We start from the raw sequence: 21,190 nt of genomic DNA on the forward strand, positions 1-21,190 counted from the left end.
ATAGGTGGCACTAGAGTTCTAGTCCTCTTCCTCTCTGAAGAGACAATTTGCATAATTAGCATATTTCCCAGAGGAGCATTGCGGGTTCAAGTCTCCTCATCTCCACATGCTTAGCATGTCATTCTCCGCAAGGAGAAATGATACTTCTTGGAAAACTTAGGTAAGAAAGTGAAAGAACTGGGAGCGCAGGTGGTCTTCTCTCTTCCATCCTCCCAGTGGATGGCCATGGAACAAGGAGGTGGAATAGGATTCTGCAGGTGAACAACAGGCTACGTCGATGGGCCATCACCAAGGATTTGGATTTCAGGATCACGGAGCAAATTTCCTATACGATGGACTACTTGCTAGAGTTGGGGTGCACCTTACGAAGACTGGAAAACATGTATTTGGAAGTCGCCTTGCCACAAACAACAGGAGAGCATTAAACTAGAACAATGTGGGAAGGGAAGCTGTTATGTCCTCACTAAATGAAGCAGAATTCATGTAGCTTATACAGGCAGCTAAACCGCTATACCAGGGTCCAATAAGGAGACTGTAGATTGAATCTGTGCTTTATTGAACGTGATGATATATTGGCGCGGTGAAATTACAAACAAAATATATATGCATACAATCAATACTGGGTTCATCAGGGATTCATATATACAGAATACATCATCAGCACTAATAGCTAACCAGGAGAGAACTAACTAAGCAGGCTAGTATGAGAAAGGAATTGGATACTGGAAACAAATACATACCAGCGATTCTATCACAAGGGGAGAAGAGAAATGAGATGCTTCCTGAATGCAGGCAGAAGGAAAATGGTGGACTGGAGGGAAATACTATAATCTTTTGCAAAAGGCTACCAGGATGCATTGCAACCTTACCAGAATGCACTGCAACGGAGGGAAAATACAAGCAAGTGAAAGCAAAATAACACTTTGGTTATGACTCTGTGCACTAGATGGAGCCAAAAAACACTGTAAACATTAACAAGCAGATAATCAGGATTATGAATCAGATGTCGGAGACAGAACAGAAGCAAAAAGCCAGAAATAGCCATACACCTGACAAATACTATTGAGAACTCTGCTTTTAGAAGTGGAAAGGAAGTACAATGCCAAAAAAAAAAATCTAAATAAAAATATTGGAGAAAGAGAAACCAATCACAAACTAAAATGTTTCTGTACAAATGCACAAAGCATGGGCAACAAACAAGGAGAATTTGAACTATTTACGCAGGAGAAGAAATATGATGCCATTGGAATCGCTGAAACTTGGTGGGACAATACACATGATTGGAATACAAGGCTAGAAGGATACAACTTATTTGCCAGAAAGACTTGATAAACGAGGAGGTGTCACATTATATGTTATAAAAGCGTATATATGCACAGAGATTGAAGCTTCAGAGACTGAGCGTTCTGTGGAAACTGTAAGAATACAAGGAGAGAACGGAAAGGACACCATTGTAGGCGTTTACTACAGGCTGCCTCTGTGCAAGCAGAAGATATGGATGAACTTTTTATGCATGAAATATAACACAGTAACATGGTATTTAAGGTTGAAGGGAGACCTTAAGCTCATCTAGTTCAAGCCATAGCCTAACATGTTGATCTAGATCTATGTTGGCCAAGTTTTCCAAAAAAATATGACATGGTGGTCATGGGAGATATTAACCATTCAAACATATGTTGGGAATCTCTCTCAGGCAAAATGAACAGGTCAAGCAAATTCTTATCCTCTCTTGCCAACAACTTTATCTTCCAAAATGTAGTGGAGAAAACAAGGGGATCTGCTAACTTGGATCTAATCCTTATGCACAGGGAGGAAATGGTTAAGGAGGTAAGAGTGGCTGGGATTCTAAGCGGTAGCGACCATGCTATTTTAGAATTTTGGATAACTTGAGAAGGAAGACCTGTGAAGACTCAGACTTCAAAGTTAAATTTCAGAATAATGCTGTCAGCAGTACCTGCAGGACACCAATCAGATTATCTAAAGCTGACAATGAATTAAGGCTTGAAAGAGACATCAAGTGCAATAAAAAAGGATTCTGGGGATATGTCTAAAGTAAAAGAAAAGTCAAAGATGCTATAGGATTTATACAGGAAGAAAATGATGAAATGATAAGTAAAGAAGTTGAGACGGTCAAACTTATAAATTTTTATTTTGCATTTGTTTTCTCTCAGAAAGAAAATGGCACATCAACTGATCTTCACTGTCCTATTAAAGGAATAGAAGAATCCAGGATCTCTACAAACAAAGATAGTGAGGAAACCCTTAGCTAACATACATTAATTCAGGCCTCCAGGTCCAGATGAATTACACCCCAGAGTACTGAAGGAGATAGCAGAAGAAATTTTTGAACCCCTCTCCATAATCTTTGAAAATTCTTGGAAAACAGGAGAAGTCACAGAAGACTGGAGAAGAGCAAATGCTGTCCCTAACTTCAAAAAGGGGAAGAAGTTGGACCCAGGGAACTATAGGCCGGTGAGTCTGACTTCCATACCAGGAAAGATTTTTGAACAAATTATTAAAAACATGTAAGTACCCGGCTAAGAACAAAGTGATTAACCAGAGTGAGAATGGGCTTGTGACTAATAAGTATGACACAAATTATTTTCCTTCTATGACAGAATCACTCACTGGGTGGATCAGGGAAATGCTGTAGATGTAGTATATCGTGACCTCAGCAAAGCATTGGATAAAGTATCTCACACCATCCTTATTGAAAAAATGACTAAGTATGGAATGGACAAGACAACTGTTAGGTGGATTCATAACTGGCTTAGGCTGGTTTCACATTAGCGTTTTTTAGCACAGCGCATCGTGCGCGTCCATGCGCATGTGCCCCTATGTTTAACATGGGGGCGCAGAGTCTAGCGTTTGCATGCGTTTTCGTGTGCAAGCGTTTTTTGTAGTGTGCGCCTAGGCCCGTCCAACCGGTGTAAAAAAACGCATGCACACGGAATGCGCCAAAATAACACATTACAGTCTATGGGAACGCAGGCATGCGCATGGACATGCGCACGCCTGTGTTTAAAATTGCATGCGTTTTTAGAGTTAACATGGCTAGAAACGCATGCGCTTAAAAAAAGCAAACACATGCAAAACGCATGATGCGTTTTTTGCTTGCGTTTCTATTGTGCATGAAGCGCAGCGCTAAAAAACGCTAATGAGAAAGTAGCCTTAGTGATCCAAAGAGTGATCGTAAATGGCTGCATATCCAGTTGGAACAATGTCTCAAGTGGGGTACCCACAGGGCTCTGTCCTGGGCCTTGTATTGTTCAACATCTTTATTAATAATTTACATGAAGGAATTGAGGGTAAACTGATTAAATTTGCTGATGACACAAAGCTAGGATTAATATCTAATAATAGAGAAGAGAGAGAGGATTTAAAAAGATATAAAGAAAACTGGTGCAGTGGTCCGCAACTAACAGAATGGTTTTTAACAGGGAAAAATGCAAAGTACTACATCTGGGCAATAAAAACGAAAAAAAAAAACATCATACACAATGGGAGGAAATGGGGCTAAGCAACAGCATATCTGAAAAAGACTTAGGTATACTAAGAAATTACAGACTGAACATGAGTCAACAGTGTGATGCAACAGCAAAAAAGGCAAATACAATTCTGGGATGTATTATAGAAGCATACAGCCTAGATCACATGAAGTCATTATTACCCTCTATTCCTCTTTGGTCAGACCTAATCTGGAATACTGTGTCCAGTTTTGGGCACCACATTTCATTTAAGACATCAACAAACTGTAACAAGTTCAGAGAAGGGTGACCAGAATGGTGACCAGTCTGCAAACCATGTCCTATGAGGAACAGTTACAGGATTTGGGAATGTTTAGACTTGCAAAAAAGAAGACTGAGACGAGACTTAACTCCTTACCGACCAGTGACACAGCGTATGCGTCATGAAAGTCAGTGCCAATCCAACCAATGATGCATATGCTGTGTCATGAATAGATCGCACTCCTGCGGGTCGGGTGACCAAGGTCAATGAAAGGTCACCCGACTCGCAGGTAGAGGGGGAGCCATACTTCACCCCAGGGGGAGAGGCTTTGCCCCCCCGTGGCTACAATCGCTCTGATTGGCTGCTGAAAGTGAAACCGCCAGAGCGATTGTAATATTTCATCAATGAAACTTGGTGAAATATTACAATCCAGCCATAGCTGATGCTGCAGTAGCAATGGCTGTAGACCCCCCCACCGACTGACGGGGGTGATCTGCCGCCGCCGTCAGTATTTGCTTCCCCCGCCTTCCGATTCCCCCCGCCTTCCGATTCCTGGTGTCTTCCTCCATGGGCGCCGCCATCTTCCAAAATGGCGGGCACATGCGCAGTGCGCCCGCCGAATCTGCCGGCTGGCAGATTCATTCATACACTCCAGGTACATTTTGATCATTGTGATAAACCCTATCACAGTGATCAAAAAAAAAAAATTGTAAATAAACCCCCCTTTATCACCCCCATAGGTAGGGTAGGGACAAATAGCAAAATAAAGAAAATATTTTTATTTTTCCATTAGGGTTAGGGTTAAAATTAGGGTTAGGGATGGAAATAGGAATAGGGTTGGAAATAGGGTTGGGGTTAGAATTAGGGTTGAGGTTAGAATTAGGATTGTAATTAGGGTTGGGGTTAGAATTAGGCTTAGGGTTGGAATTAGGGATAGGGCTGGAATTAGGGTTAGGGTTGCAATTAGGGTTAAGATTAGGGTTAGGGGTGTGTTGGAGCTGGGATTAGGGCTAGGCTTGTGATTAGGGTTGGGATTAGGGTTAGGGGTGTGTTGGTGTTAGGGTTGTGGTTAGGGGTGTGTTGGGGTTAGAATTGAGGGGTTTCCCCCATTTAGGCACATCAGGGGGTCTCCAACCGTGACATGGTGCCACCACTGATTTCAGCCAATTTTGCGTTTAAACATCCAAAAGTGCTCCCTCCCTTCCGAGCCCCGACGTGTGCCCAAACAGTGGTTTACCCCAACATATGGGGCATCGGGGTACTCAGGACAAATTGCACAGCAACTTTTGTGGTCCAATTTCTCCTGTTAGCCTTGTGAAAATAAAACAAGGGGGCTAAAATATCAATTTTGAGGAAAAAAATGATTATTTTCACTGCTCTGCGTTATAAACTTCTGTGAAACATTTAGGTGTTCAAAGTGCTCAAAACACATCTAGATAAGTTCCTTAAGGGTTCTAGTTTCCAAAATGGTGTCACTTGAGGTTTTTTTTTCACTGTTTCGGCACACAGGGGCTCTCCAAAGGCGAAATGGTGTCCGCTAACGATTGGAGACAATTTTCCATTCAAAAAGTCAAATGGCGCTCCTTCCTTTCCGGGCCCTGCCGTGCACCCAAACAGTGGTTTATGACTACATATGAGGTATCGGTGAACTCAGAAAAAATTGCCCAACAAATTTTAGGATCCATTTTATCCTGTTGCCTGATGTTAAAAAAAAAATTTTGTTGGAAAAATTAAAATGTCCATTTTTTCCTTCCATGTTGCTTTAATTCCTGTAAAGCACCTGAGGGGTTAATAATCTCCTTGAATGTAGTTTTGAGTAGCTTGAGGGGTGCAGTTTTTAGAATGGTGTCACTTTTGGGTATTTTGTGCCATATAGACCCCTCAAAGTGACTTCAAATGTGAGGGAGGTCTCTAAAAAATGGTTTTGTAAATTTTGTTGTAAAAATGAGAAAATCGCTGTTTCCAAAATTGTGCTGATGTAAAGTAGACATGTGGAAAATGCTCTTTATTAACTATTTTGTGTCACATAACTCTCTGGTTTAACAGAATAAAAATTCAAAATGTGAAAATTGCGAAATTTTCACAAGTTGCACCAAATTTCCGATTTTTTCACAAAAACGCAAAAATTATCGTCCTAAATTTACCACTAACATGAAGCCCAATATGTCACGAAAAACAATCTCAGAATCGCTAGGATCCATTGAAGCATTCCAGAGTTATTATTTCATTAAAGGACAGTGGTCAGAATTGCAAAAAATGGCCTGGTCATTAACCCCTTTACTCCCAAGGGTGGTTTGCACGTTCATGACTGGGCCAATTTTTACAATTCTGACCACTGTCCCTTTATGAGGTAATAACTTTGGAATGCTTCCATGGATCCAGGTTATTCTGACATTGTTTTCGCGTGACATATTGTACTTCATGTTAGTGGTAAAATTTCATTCATATAACTTGCGTTTATTTGTGAAAAACAATGGAAATTTGGTGAAAATTTTTGAAAATTTCGCAATTTTCCAACTTTGAATATTTATGCTTTTAAATCACAGAGATATAGCACACAAACTAAATAAGTAACATTTTCCACATGTTTACTTTACATCAGCACAATTTAGAAACCAATATTTTTTTTTGTTAGGAAGTTATAAGGGTTAAAAGTTGACCAGCGATTTCTCATTTTTACACCACCATTTTAATTTTAGGGACCACATCACATTTGAAGTCACTTTGAGGGGTCTATATGATAGAAAATACCCAAGTGACCCAAAAGTGACACCATTCTAAAACTACACCCCTCAAGGTACTCAAAACCAGGTTCAAGAAGTTTATTAACCCTTCAGGTGCTTCACAGAAATTTTTTGAATGTTTAAAAAAATGAACATTTAACTTTTTTCACAAAAAAAATTACATCAGGTCCAATTTTTTTATTTTACTAAGGGTAACAGGAGAAATTGGACAGCAAGTTATTGTGCAACTTGTCCTGAGTACGCTGATACCCCACATGTGGGGGTAAACCACTATTTGTGCGCATGGCAGAGCTCAGAAGTGAAGCAGCGCCGTTTGACTTTTTCACTGCAAAATTGGCAGGAATTCAGATCGGACTCCATGTCACGTTTGGAGAGCTCCTGATGTGCCTAAACAGTGGAAACCCCCACAAGTGACCCAATTTTGGAAACTAGACCCCCCCCCCAAGGAACTTATCTAGATATGTGGTGAACACTTTGAACCCTCAAGGGCTTCACAGAAGTTTATAATGTACAACCGTACAATTAAAAAATCATTTTTTTTCCACAAAAATCTTTTCACCCACAATTTTTATTTTTTCAAGGGTAACAGGACCCCAAGTTATTGTGAAATTTGTCCCGAGTATGCTGATACCCCACATGTGGGGGTAAACCACTATTTAAGTGCATGGAAGAGCTCAGATGTGAAGCAGTGCCATTTGACTTTTTTGGCTGGAATGGAGTTTGGATGCCATATCGCGTTTGGAAAGCCCTTGATGTTCCAAAACAGTGGAACCCCCCATAAGTGACACCATTTTGGAAACTATACCCCCCAAGGAACTTATCTAGATGTGTGGTGAGAACTTTTAACCCCTAAGTGCTTCACAGAAGTTTATAACGCCCGGGCGTGAAAAGAAAAAAAAATTATATTTTTTTCCACAAACATGATCTTTTAGTCCCCAATTATTTTATTTTCCCAAGGTAACAGGAGAAATTGGACCCCAAAAGTTGTTGTCCAATTTGTCCTGAGTACACTGATATCCCCAATGTGGGAGAAAACTTCTGTATGGGCACACATCGGGGCTCGGAAGGGAAGTACTGACGTTTTGGAATGTAGACTTTGATGGAATGGTCTGCGGGTGTCTTGTCGCGTTTGGAGAGCCTCTGATGTGCCTAATCTGTTGAACCCCCCACAAGTGACCCCATTTTGGAAAATAGACCCCCCAAGGAACTAATCTTGTTGTGTGGTGAGCACTTTGAACCCCCAAGTGCTTCACAGAAGTTTATAACGTAGAGCCATAAAAAAAATCATTTTTTTCCCCAAAAATGATATTTTTGCCCCCAATTTTTTATTTTCCCAAGGGTAACAGGAGAAATTGAACCCCAAAAGTTGTTGTACAATTTGTCCTGAGTAGACTGAAACCCCATATGTGGGGGTAAACCACTGTTTGGGCGCATGGCAGCTTGGAAGGGAAGGAGCACCGTTTTTCAACGCAGAATTGGCTGGAATTGAGATCAGACGCCATGTGGCGTTTGGAGAGCACCTGATGTGCCTAAACAGTGGAAACCCCCCAATTCTAACTCCAACACACCCCTAACACTAATCTCAGCCCTAACCCTAGCGGGAAAATGGAAATACATTTTTTTTTTTAATTTTATTATTTTTCCCTAACTAAGGCGGTGGGTGATAAAGGGGTGTTTGATTTACTAAATATGGCAGTTTTTTATGTTTGGCAGCTGTCGCACGCTAAAAGACGCTTTTTATTGTAAAAATAGTTTTTGCATCACCACATTTTCAGAGATATAATTTTTCCGTATTTTGACCCACCGAGTCATGTGAGGTCTTATTTTTTGCGGGACGAGTTGACGATTTTATTGGTACCATTTTCGGGCATGTGACATTTTTTGATCGCTTTTTATTCCAATTTTTGGGACGCAGAATGAACAAATATCAGCATTTCATGAATTTCTTTTGGGGGGGGTGCGTTTACACCGTTCCGCGTGTGGTAAAATTGACAAAGCAGTTTTATTCTTCGGGTCACTACGATCATATCGACACATCATTTAAGTCTGTTTTTTTGTGTTTTGGAGCTTTTATACTGTACAATAAAAACAATTTTATATAAAAAATTAATTTTTGCATCGCTTTATTCTGCGAGCTAGAACTTTATTTTTTTGCTGATGACACTGTTTGGGGGCTTGTTTTTTGCGGGACAAGATGACGTTTTCAGCGATACCATGGTTATTTATAACCGTCTTTTTGAACGCGCATTATTGCACTTTTTGTTCGGCGGTATGATGATAAAGCATTATTTTTTGCTGCCGATGCTTCCCTAAACCTCCGGTACACTGCGATTATGCTTGATCGCAGTGTACCGGGGGTTAATGTGCCGGGGGCGGTCCGTGATCGCCCCTGACACATAGTGTCGGGTGTCAGCTGTGATAATCAGCCGACACCCGGCCGCGATCAGCAGCACTCCCCCCCTGGGGGCGCCGCTGATCGCGATGACGTATTACCCCGTCCCCGGTCATAGGGGCCCGGGTACGGTGGACGGGTAGTACGCCAGATGTCAGAAAGGGGTTAAGGTCAAAATAGGCTTGGTGATGAAGTGGTTAATAGCGGTCTTCAAATATCTCAAGGGCTGTCACAGTGTAGAAGGATCATCTTTATTCTCATTTGCACAAGGAAAGACTAGAATCAATGGGATGAAACTGAATGAGAGGAGACAGATTAGGTATTAAAAAAACTATTTTACTGTAAGGTTAACAAATGAGTGGAACAGGCTGCTATGAGAGGTGGCGAGGTCGCTTTCAATGGAAGTCATCAAACAGAGGCTGAACAGACATCTGTCTGGGATGATTTAGTGAATCCTGCTTTGAACATGGGGTTGCCTTCCAACTCTACCATTCTATGATTTTATGATTCCATAGAGAAGAATGGTCTACCCACCATACCGCTATCAGAAGTAGGAGGGGGATTCTGGCTCTTAATCTCCTTCAGACATTTGGGAATTATTCGAATCCGACAATACCTTTTATTCCCTTTCCTCATAAAAGATTTAAGGAAACCTTCAACTTTTGCTCTGATGACTGACTTAAGGGTACCGGATTCGGAGGCTGGTTTAGGATGCATGATGGTTCCTCTCTGGAGGCAGAGTAATCTAGAGACACTCTGCTCCTCTGGCTGAGACTGCTGTCACACCTGCCACTTGAGTGACTGACCCCGACCGCGTCCATGCTGCTGTAGCTGTCCCTGCTGCTGGTCTTCCACTGAACCTAAGAAGGAGAGTCGAAAAACAAGCGCTCTGTGGTCTGACCTCATTTTGAATGAGGGACAACTACAGCACCTCCTTCATGTCCATGCCTCCTTTGGCCCACCAGAAACGTCCTCACTTCCGGTCACATGTCCCCCTGTGTGATGCATCAGAATGCACCGCTTTCCAGCACACCCTGTTCTACTAATGTCAGCAGAGCGCCACATCATCAACTGCACCATCTCCCAGCATTCCCCTCTTCTTCCTGATGGCACCGGGCACACCATCACCCATTGCGCCCCACGCAGTCCAGGACGGGGTGGTGGCCAGAGACTTACCGGAGGGCATCAGTCACCATGTTCCGCATGAGCCCCCACTGGACCAGCGGACTGCGCTTCCAGTACCGGAAGCTGATGCTACAAGTCCTCAGACGTTTTTCCAGGCGCCGCAACAGGTCTAGGTAATTGATTATTAAAATGCCTTGGTTCAGCATCAGGTCCCCTATCAAGGACAGGAAACCAACTGATGAGGGGGAGAGATGCAGCCATTTTATTTCAGTAGGTTTCCCGTCCTTGACAGGCAGATCCCTCTGAGGTTTGCTGTCATGGGTCAAAGGAAAAAAGCCTTTACTTAAACACAAAAATTGCAAGTCTTGTTTTGAGTTTGCCAAAAGACATGTGGGAGACTTCCTAAATGTATGGAGTAAGGTGTTGAATTTTTTGGCCACCAAAGTAAATGCAAACTCTGGAGCCAAATAAACATAGCTCATCACCTTAAGAACACCATCCCCCACAGTAAAAACGGTGGTGGCAGCATCATGCTGTGGGGACAGGTAAAATGGTCTGAGTCGAGGGGAAGATGGATGGTGCAAAACACAGGGATATTCTTCGTCAAAATCTACTTCAGTCTCTCAGTGCTTTGAGACTGGGACATAGGTTTACCTTGCAACAAGACAACGTCCCTAAGCATACTGCTAAAGCAACAGTCGAGTGGTTTAAAGGGGAAAAGTGTAAATGTTTGGGAGTGGCCTAGTCAAAGCTCAGACCATAATCCAAATGAGAATCTGTAGCCAGACTTGAAGATTGTTATTCACCAGAGGAAACCATCTAACTTAAAGGAGGAGCAATTTTGCCATGAGGTCTAGGCAAAAATCCCAGTGGCAAGATGTGGAAAGCTCAGAGACTTATCCAAAGTGACTTGCAGCTGTAATTGCAGCAAAAGGAGGCTCTACAAAGTACTAACTTTAGGGGTTGTATAGTTATACACACTTAAGTTTTCAGTTATTTTGTCCTATTTGCTGTTTGCTTCACAATAAAAAAAAAATGTTCACAGTTGTGGGCATGTCCTTTACATGAACTGATGCAAACCCTTAAAAAATATCCAGTGAAATTCCAGTTGTGAGGTAGCAAAAAAACAAAAAATGTGAAGTTTGAGTTGGATGTGATGGAGGTGGACTCATGTTCCACACAATATAATTTATGTATTCTTCTGGTTGTATTTTTAAGTGTTTTTAAAGTTTAATTGTCCCACCCCACTTACCGTATTTTCGGACACATCGGACCATAAGACGCACCCAAAAATTTGGGGAGGAAAATAGTTTTTAGGCTTTTTATAAGGAGGAAATCCTTCTTATAGTGCGAAATTAAAGTATTTTACAATGGGGACGGCGGTGAAGAGGGGCCACAGGAGGCATGGTCCCTTCCTCAACATACTGGCGGTGGCCATAGTGGGGCAATGCTGCAAGACCTAAGTCGGAGAAGAGAAATGTGTGCCCCAATGGTGTGATGCTGCGGGCCCTGGGTGGGAGATGTGTGCCCCAGTGGTGCGATGCTGCGGGGCTCGGTGTCGGTGGTGAGGCAGAGCGGAGTGCATTACTTTTCCGCCGGCCATTTTCATGAAGCCGTGGTCCGCAGGAGGCGGGTGCACATGCAGACTGAGATCTCAGTCTGACCGAGATTTCAATCTGCACAAGTGCCGTCTCTGGCTGCCATCTTCCTGGGCCACCGATTCAGAAGGATGGCCACTGGAGGAGGCCCTTGCGAAAAATTGAGATCTCAACCAGGCTCTTCAGGAAGATGACTGCCAGGAAAGCAATGCACTGTACTCTGCATCACCGTTGCCAACGGGCCCGCAGCATTGTACAACTTCTGCCGCCACAGGCTTCCTGAGGAAGGATTACTGCATCTTGCGAACCCGCTCCACCGACACAATCCCCTGGTGAGCTACATTCGAACTATAAGGTGAAACCCCCATTCCAACCCCCCATCAAAATTTTCTTTGGGGGGAGGGGAGGTGTATCTTATAGTCCGTAAAATACCATATATGAATAATTTAATTAAAATAAAATGTTATTCAGCAATTTTGATACCTGTATGATGGCCGTCGTGACAAAATTTCTCTGCGCTTCTGAGAATCTGTAACACTGTCTACTGATTCTTGAGAATCTTCACTTTCTGCAATTGTGGAAATCTAATCACAAAATAAAGGTGAGAGAATATAAATATGTGTTGCATATGTTTTAGGTGCACAATCATGCTTTGTTCACGTTTTACAGCAAGTAACTGGAAGATGTAAACAATTATACGGGCAAGTCTGAGGCTTATGTTCAGAGACACACTTTAAACATGCACAGAAAATGTGAGTAGAAATGATTGAATCTGCCAAATTGCATGGATTTTACATTTAAGTTTGATTTGCAGCGAATTGAGAGTTCCATACGCGCTGGCCTATTTCCAGACATCAAAGAATAATAAACTTTAGATGTATTAAAATAAGAATAAAAGAAAAATAAATACTACTTACCTGTTCCTCCATCTGGTTCTCCGTGCTTCTCCTTTTCCCGTTCCCCTATCAAGCTCATCTTATTCAATCTAGACTGAAGCTTCCAGATCAACAAAATCTCAGATGTCACAGTGCATAGTGACGTCTGAGGCTTGGTAAAGCCAGAAGCCAGGGCATGGAGTGACGATGCCAAAGATGATGCAAACGCAATGTGGGTATGAGCAGGTTGGCAGATAAAGTAACAGGCAAGAGGCATATCAAGGGTTAACAAATTTTTACTTAACAGGATATTACTTCATGCAGGGAGATCAGGAAAACGTGAGGTAAAATGCAAGCAGTATAGGGAATACAGGGGTCTGGTTAGAGAAAAATCAACACAGGAATAAATAAAGCAGTTCTAAAAGAAGTCACTTATCAATCGGACGTCTTCCTGACAGGAAAGTTCCCGCAGTAGATGATGACACCAACAGCCGTCAGCACGACGTGGATCCGGTGTGGTCCTGTAGGGGGCGACGGTACTTGCCCGGTCGGCAACCTTGAGTCTTTGAAGCGTCCTGTGAAGTCCTCAACACGGAGACTCATGTGACCTGGCAGGGTTCGGGACCCTGTGCTGACAGTTAAGCGAGGCTCGACGATTATTCACCGAGGGTTCAAGCAACCGCCCCCAGTAAAAGTCACAGTCTATCAGGTGTTACAGAAGCTCCCCTGGGGACTGTAGGGGAGCGGTTGACACGTCGATAAGTTGGAATCAACCTGCACGTGACCGGCTTCTGGTTAGAGTCCCTGCGGCAAGTTCCTGTCACGGCCAGGTGCGAATCTGCGTCACTAATGGTCTCTGAAGCAGGAGTTCTCACTCTCCTCAGCCGCGCGCTGCGCCTTCCCGACAATTCTGTTTTTGCTCGCGTGCTGCGCTACCTCTGGTGACACTTAGCCCCGCTCCCTGTCAGCAAGTGTAAAGATTGGTCCGGTTGCCTAAACTTTCCCCCAGGCAACAGAGGAGACAGCCCCAACAGTTCCGGACCCAGCACAAGAAAGGCACCTCCAGCCCGATTTCTCTTCTTACACTCCCCCTCTCCTTTTGCTCTCCATTCCACAGGCGAGAGATCTTGTAATAACCGCTGGCATTCTTCCATTTCCTGGATGACCCGCTGACAAAAAAAATTGATCTTGATTATATCGGTTGGGGGGTATACTGGCTGTTGCGCGTTCACAGTGCCTCATAAGTCAGAATGAGTAGCATAATCTTAAGTGGTGGAGTCAGGCGGAATGGGCGAAGACTGGGATGCGCCCAAATCCGGTGGTACAGCCAATTCAGGAGCTTCTGCCCCTTGTTCCTCTTCTGGATCAGCATGCAGTAAATCTAGAACTACTTCATCAGTATCAATAACTACAGGTGGAAGTGTTTCAGGGGCACTTGGTGATTCTTCTATTGGGTCAGGATCCTTTGAGAGGCATGGGCGCAGCATGTTCTGATGTACCACCCGAGTGGGGGCGTTGTCTTCACCTTCAAGCTGATCTCATAAACGGGTCCCTCAAAGTTAATTATTCGCTTCACCCGGTACAGGGTCTTCTCCCACTGGTACTCCAACTTGCCTCGGGGACGTTTATCTCAAACTAGCACACGATCTCCGACCATCAGAGCTGTCCCTCATAGAGGAGCTGTCCCTCATAGAGGAGCTGTCCCTCATAGAGGAGCTGTCCCTCATAGAGGAGCTGTCCCTCATAGAGGAGCTGTCTCCCGAGTGTTCTAGCTCCCGGAACTTGGTCTGCACAAGTTGATGTCGATGTTTGCAAACAGTGACGATGTTCCCAGACCCAGGTAGACACCGCATCCGTGGTTAGTCCTCCTCTGGGTCCAACTCCAGATCAGCGATCTCTCGTCCCGATTGGCCGAATAACAGGGTATACAGCGTATACTCCGTGGTACTATGTACTCGATTATTGTAAACCCATACCAGTTCAGCCACAAACTCAGGCCATTGTACTTTTCTGTCTTCCTCTAGCATCCTCAACTTTTGGATCAAGGTTCGATTGAACTCTTTACAGGCTCCATTTCCATGAGGGTGATAACGAGTCATCTGGGATTTCTCAATTTGGTACAAGCGGTGTAGTTCCTCCATCACTCGCCCCTCAAAGCAGGCACCTTGATCGGAGTGAATTCTTTTTGGACAGGCATAAACTTGGATGAAATACCTACAAATGGCCTGAGGCGCGGATTCGGCAGTCTGGTCTGGGGTTGGACTCACCACGTCAAATTTAGTGAAGTGGTCCATCATCAACAGACAATTTTCGCATTCACGAGGGGCTGGGCCTATGGTTACATGATCTATCATCAGTACCTCCAGGGGATCAGAAGTTACGATGGTTTGTGTGGGAGCTATCTGTTCACGAGGTTTTGCTAACTCACAACTCCTACACTGCTGACAGGCTTCTTCTACAGCGGCTTTCAATTGAGGATGATAAACTACCTTTTGTAGTCACTGAAATGTCTTCTCCTGTCCAAAGTGGACCCCTTTTTTCGTGGGTCTCCGTGGCCACCTTGTGGAGCACTGTTTCGGGAAGCACCACCTGACAAGTGATTAGCAGCTCTCGACTTAGCTGAACCTTTTGATACAACAGGCCATTCCACAGTTGAAGTCTTTCCTACTGAAAGGATCTGCAGAGTTCCTGAAGACAGGGCATCTCTCTCTTCTTTAAGGGGAAGCTGTTTCAGGGCCACCCACTGTCTTATTTGAGAGAGTTCTCCATCTTCCTGTTGGAGTCGCAACCCATTCATCACGGGAGCGCCCTAGGGTACATTCTCGGAGTGCTGTCTGAATCTGTTTTTCCGTAGCCGCCATCGTCCTGGCTGCGTGTCAGAACTCAGGGATTTCCTCAGCCTCCAGTTCTTCATCCCGGTTGGGGCCAGGTCGCTCGTGTGTCACTCTGGATAAAGCATATGCATAGGTGTTCTCAGCTCCTTTCCGATAGGCGATCTTATACCGATATTTCGCCATCCGGGCCACCCAACGCTGCTCCAGAGCCCCTAGTTTTGCATTCTCCAGGTGGGCTAATGGATTGTTGTTGTGCACACTAGAACTTCAGACCCAGACAGACATTCATCAAACTTCTCAGTCAAGGCCCACACCAACACTAGCAATTCTAGTTTAAAATAACTGTAATTGTCCGGGTTTTGTTCAGGGTCAAGGAGAGACCGACTCACGTAAGCGATCACTCGCTCTTTTCCGCCCTGTATTTGAGACAGCACAACTTCTAGTCTTTGTAGACTTCAATAGGTGTGGAGGATAAAGGGTTTGGAAAAATCTGCGTAGGCTAGTACAGGTGCCTCAGTTAGCACCATCTTCAGGACTCAAAATGCCTCCTCCTGATGTTCTTCCACACAAAATAGTCCTTGACACCTGACGGTATTCCTTTCAACAATTCTAATAAGGGATTGACAATGCGAGTGAAAACTTTGATAAATCGTCAGTAGTATCCGGTGAGCCCCAAGAAAATCTGAACGTCTTTTACAGTCTTTGGAGTGAGCCAATCCTGTACTGCTGCCATTTTTTCACAGGACGGCCTCACTCCTTCTGCAGAGACGACATGTCCTAGATATTCAATTTGGGTGCGGAAAAGATGACACTTTCGAGGCTTCACCTTCAGACCATGTTTCTGTAGACGGCTCAATACCTGTTCCAGCCTCTGTAGATATTCCTCAAACGTGGCTACGTACACAATGACATTGTCCAGACAGGGTGGCTTTGAAGTTTAAATCTCCCAGACGTCTCTCCATCAATCATTGGAAAGTCCCGGGGGCATCCGGTTGAATTCAAACAACCCCATAGGCAATATGAAGGCTGTCTTTGCTTGATCTTGCTCAGACATGGGAACTTGCCAGTGTCCGTTGGCTAAATCCAACGAGAATTATCTTGCGTTTTCTAGAGCAGACAATGATTCTTCAATTCTGGGTAGGGGATACAAATCTCACACGGTGCAGGCATTCAACTTCCGATAGTCTACGCAGAAACAGAGTCCTGTCTTTCTTCCTCACAAGTACAATGGGGGTGGCCCATCGGCTTTAGCTTTCTCTTATCACTCCACTCTATCATTTCTGTGAACATCCCCTTCACCTCCTGATACATTTGTGGTGGGTTCTGGCGATATTGTTACCTAATGGGTGCAGTATTCCCAGTCAGGATCTCATGGGTGATTGACATGGTGCACCCGAAACCATCATCGTACCGGGCAAATACGTCCTGATACTGGACCAGCACAGCAGAGCCTCCACCTGTTGTACTTGTGGCGGGAGTTAGGTTAGTTCAGCTTGCATTTGTTCTAAAATTCAGCATCCCTCCTGCAAATATTGGGGTTCCGGTTCAGAAGACACCTTTACGGCCATAGTCAAGGGATCTCCTTGCTTTACCGTCCGCTGGACGGCCATTGTTGGTACCAGTTCTTCTGGCATGCCCAGGATCCACACTACTTCACGTTTGGGTGGAAGCTTAATATTGTCATTTCCGAGATTAACCCATCGCACTGGTACATTTCCGTTATGGACATTGGCTAGCGTCCGTGCAACGAGGAGCCCTGGAGGTAGCTGCTCCATAAAAGCTGGCTCTAGCTGAACTTCAACCCCTTCCAGGGAGGTACAGGCTTGAAAGGGCAAAGCGAGTACGATTTGACCTGGTCGTAAGAATGTCGGCTGCAGCTGGGACAATTACTTTTCCCAAAGACTTTCTGTCGCTCGAGGTCTCTTGGGCTTGCGCTCACAACTGGTGAAACACCCTCCTTTGGGGAGTGCGAGGGCTCCACTGCTTCAAAAACACGTCTGTCGATTCATTAATTAGAAGATTTCCGAGTTCTTTTAGCACATTCATCCCTAGAGTCACAGATCGGCCATTGCCAGAGTCTCCTGCGGTCAACACGACTCCTTTCCGACGCACATTCTACCGCACATGGTGATCTGCATCCAGACTACCCCTGCGAATGGAACTGCCAACTGGTTGGCAGCAGTTAACTTGATCACTGGGCCCCATTCAGGCCATATCGTCTGGGAGAAATGTCTTCTGAAGTATGATTCCGGCATTGTGGTTACTTGAGAACAGTTGTCAACTAAATAGCAAGTGGCCTTGACCATCCATTTCGGCCCGTACGAGAGGACACAAGGAAACTAAACTTGTGGGACTCCTGACTAACCTTCCTGACTGTTCCTGCTCCAGGCGGTGTCCCCCAGCCACGAAACCCCCTAGTTTAATGGCTGACTTTGAAGTGGGTCGCCCCGCCGGACAGATCCCTGGGACAGGTGTCCAAGTTCTCCACAATTGTAGAAAGTGTGTTGCTCCTCTCTGCGAGTAGGTCTTGTTTCCCGTTTAGTTCTCCCTTCAGGGGGAAGCAGTGGTGCTGAGGGTTTTCTCCTGGAGTCAGACAGCTCTTCTCGTATGTCTTGGAGTCCTTTAAGCAGTTCTCTCATCCTATTTGGTTTGGTCACCTTGGCCAGAGATAACTCCCCGCTCTGGGCCTTCCTCGCCAGGACTGTCATCTCCTGCTCGCAAGAGCGCGCCTCAGCCACCAGCTTCCAGAAAGATCATGCACGGATTCACCCTCAAAGCCTGCCACTAACTGATCTTGTAGCACTATATCAGAGGGCCCTTCGCTGCGCTTCACAATTATAGTATGGATCTCTTGCAGCGCATTCATGTACCGAATCTCCCGCCTCCCTTTGAATACGGCTAAATAGCCTCATGTGCCATTCTCTAACGTCAGTGGGGTCTCCGTGCATCTCCTCCAGTATCCGTAGAACATTGTCAAAGGTATCCCGTTCAGTGAGAGGCTGGAGCCTAACAGTGTTCCTCGCCTCCCCATCTAAAGCCATCACAGCAACCTCTGCCTCTAATGCCGGGGTCATGAGGTGCATTCTCAACATACCCCTGTCCCACAAAAGAATGTTGCTGCCAGTTAGGGGAGATTATTCAACATTGCCCCTAAGGATATGCTGGACATATGATGGCATCCTGCCGACTACGCCAAGTGTGAGCAGCTTGGCAGATGCAGTGACAGTCAAGAGGCAGATCAAGGGTTAACAAATTTTTACTTAACAGGGTATTACTCCACGCAGGGAGATGGAGAAAACAAGAGGTAAAATGCAGGCAGTATAGGGAATACAGGGTATATAAAAAGAGAGAAGCCAGCGCTGCCGCGCTGGGTTATGTTCGCCATTTTTTCTGTGTTCACTGTGATGGATCTAGGCTGCTGTGCACACACACAGCAGTCCCGCCCTGCCCCAAGCTTTATTTAATTGTGCACCTGTGTCTGAGCCTGCATCGCCCTTCATCTATGTTTGCTGGTTGGGCAATGTGTGGAGGCTAAACCTGATATGTCTGCATTCAGACCTGGTTGGCCTTCATCTGCACTTGCTATATCTGGCTTCATGGGAACGATCCAGAAATGCTCAGGTACGGATTGCACTTAAAGTGGTCTTGCTTTTAATGTATCTAGGAGGCCGTAATGGCACAGTGTTTATTAAAAACGTAGAGTAGGACCCCCCCACATGAGATTGCCTTGGCGCGGCGGGGTGGCTCAATTGAATTGATCAATTTTTTTGCCAAATATCTCATTTTGAATACAGTTAGATATGTGCATATGCACTTTATGTTATGCGTTCTAACCTCAAGCAGCGCTGGCTTCTCTTTTTTTTTTAGGGAATACAGGGTTCTGGTTAGGGAAAAATCAACGCAGGAATAAAGCAGTTCTAACAGAAGTCACTTATCAATCGGACGTTTTCCTGACAGAAAAGTTCCCGGAGTAGATGATGGCGCCAACAGCCGTCGGCATGACATGGATCCGGTGTGGTCCTATAGGGGGAGACGGTACTTGCCCGGTCGGCAACCTTGAGTCTTTCAAGTGTCCTGTGAAACCCTCAACATGGAAACTCCTGTGATCTGGCAGGGTACGGGCCCCTGTGCTGACAGAGTTAATCGAGGCTCGACGATTATTCACCGAGGGTTCAAGAAACCGTCCCCGGTAAAAGTCTCTATCAGTGTCACAGAAGCACCCCTGACTGTATTGGAGCAGTTGACACTTCGATAGGTCAGAGTCAACCCGTACGTGACCCGCTTCTGGTCCGAGTCCCTGTGGTAAGTTCCTGTCACGGCCGGGTACGAATCTGCATCACTAACGGTATATAAAACAGGAGTTCTCACTCTCCTCAGCCGCACGAGATTTTATCTTTTATCTCTTTATGTAAATGACCTCTTGCAGGCTTCAGGGAGCACGCTGCCTGGAAGATAACTCTACCTCCAGAGATTATTTTACATGAAGGATGAGTTAACACTGTGAGGTGTAATGGCTGCTCTCCTGATCTCAGAGCGGTGTGTGATTATACCCGACATTTGCAGGTTCTTTTCAGCTTCAGCTTCTATCTCAAAGGCAGGCAGGGTGTAATATTGTGGCAATACAACAGAGCTCAGAGAGGTGCAAAAATTATGTTTGCAAGAAGACACATTTCATTTCTCCTGTTCCAGGTTAGTAACCTGTCTCACCAGTAACTCCTCCTTCATGTAAAATAAGCTCTTGAGGCAGAGTTATCTTCAAGGCAGCGTCTTCCCCAGAGCCTGGAAGAGGTCATTTACATATAAGAAAAAGATTTCTCTGTAACACATCAGACCACAGGTATCAAGGTATCATGATATTCAGCTTCTTATGATCTACATGGCCATATTAACTGTTTAGGAGGGTTCATGCTACTGACAGATTCCTTTTAACCTCTTCCAGCCACAGCCAGTTTTCATCTTCCCGAGCAGGCCAAATCCGACATGTTGCTTTATGGGATAACAACTCTGGACTGCTTTTGTGACAAATTTACCAATCTCAGAATAATTTTGTGAGAGTGGAAAATTTAATTCAAAACTTAATTTTTTTAATGGTTTAGAGCAGAGGTCCCCAACCTTTCTGACCTTGAGAGTCACATTCATCTAAGACGGTCACGTGCCACATTAAGCTCAGAGAGGATCTCGAGCCACATCCAGCTTCTGCCCCACTCACAGTAGTGACAACCAGAGCCCCCATTACCAGCATAATTACAGCTTTTCCACTGAAATCACACCAAAGCAGCATGCCAAGCTTCAGGGTTTAGTATCTCACCCCATTCAGATCTGCTCTTCTGTGCAGGGCTACACTCAAAAGTCACCATCTGGAGATCTGCTCTTAACAGCTGTTTGCTACATCTGGTGATAGTGCACCAAGCTGGCAGACGGTCACGAGCCACATATCACGGACCTGCAAGCTACAGGTTGGGGACCCCTGTTTTAGAGAGTCAAATCAAAAATAATTACAGTAATTAACATTTTCCATACACCTACTTTACGTTATTTTTTTTTTTGCTAGGATTCAAAAATTGGAGCAGCAAATTATGAAACTTATTTTTTATGGAGCACTTCAATTCTGAAGTGAATGAGCTCATGATAATGAGTATTTGCAGGCAACAGTGAAGCATGGTGGAGGATCTTTGCAAGTTTTGGGCTGCATTTTAACAAATAGAGAATGATATTTGGTCAAGATTAATTGTATTGTTGGAGTGCCACTAACCTAAGTTCTCTGGTGCTAGAATTACTTCCCAGCCTCCATATCTGTTATCAGCATGACTCAGGTCGGTCTCCAGCAAGTTGTGATATGCCGGATCACTTCAGCGTTTGCTGGGCGAAACAAAAGTCACAACTCCATGTAAAT

At 44.6% G+C, this 21,190-nt stretch overlaps 1 protein-coding gene across 2 annotated transcripts in view; it reads right to left on the bottom strand.

The window, feature by feature from the left end:
- Positions 1–21,190, bottom strand: part of CREB1 (cAMP responsive element binding protein 1) — a 349,835-nt gene that overhangs the window by 76,475 nt on the left and 252,170 nt on the right. For both annotated transcript variants that reach the window (XM_073558231.1, XM_073558230.1), the window contains one exon: positions 12,072–12,172. In XM_073558231.1, the coding sequence (XP_073414332.1) occupies positions 12,072–12,172 (101 nt within the window). The remainder of the gene's footprint in view (positions 1–12,071; positions 12,173–21,190) is intronic.

This window comes from Dendrobates tinctorius, unplaced genomic scaffold (genome assembly GCF_039654945.1).
Source record: "Dendrobates tinctorius isolate UK_male_01 unplaced genomic scaffold, ASM3965494v1 ptg000254l, whole genome shotgun sequence".
Lineage (NCBI taxonomy): Eukaryota > Metazoa > Chordata > Amphibia > Anura > Dendrobatidae > Dendrobates > Dendrobates tinctorius.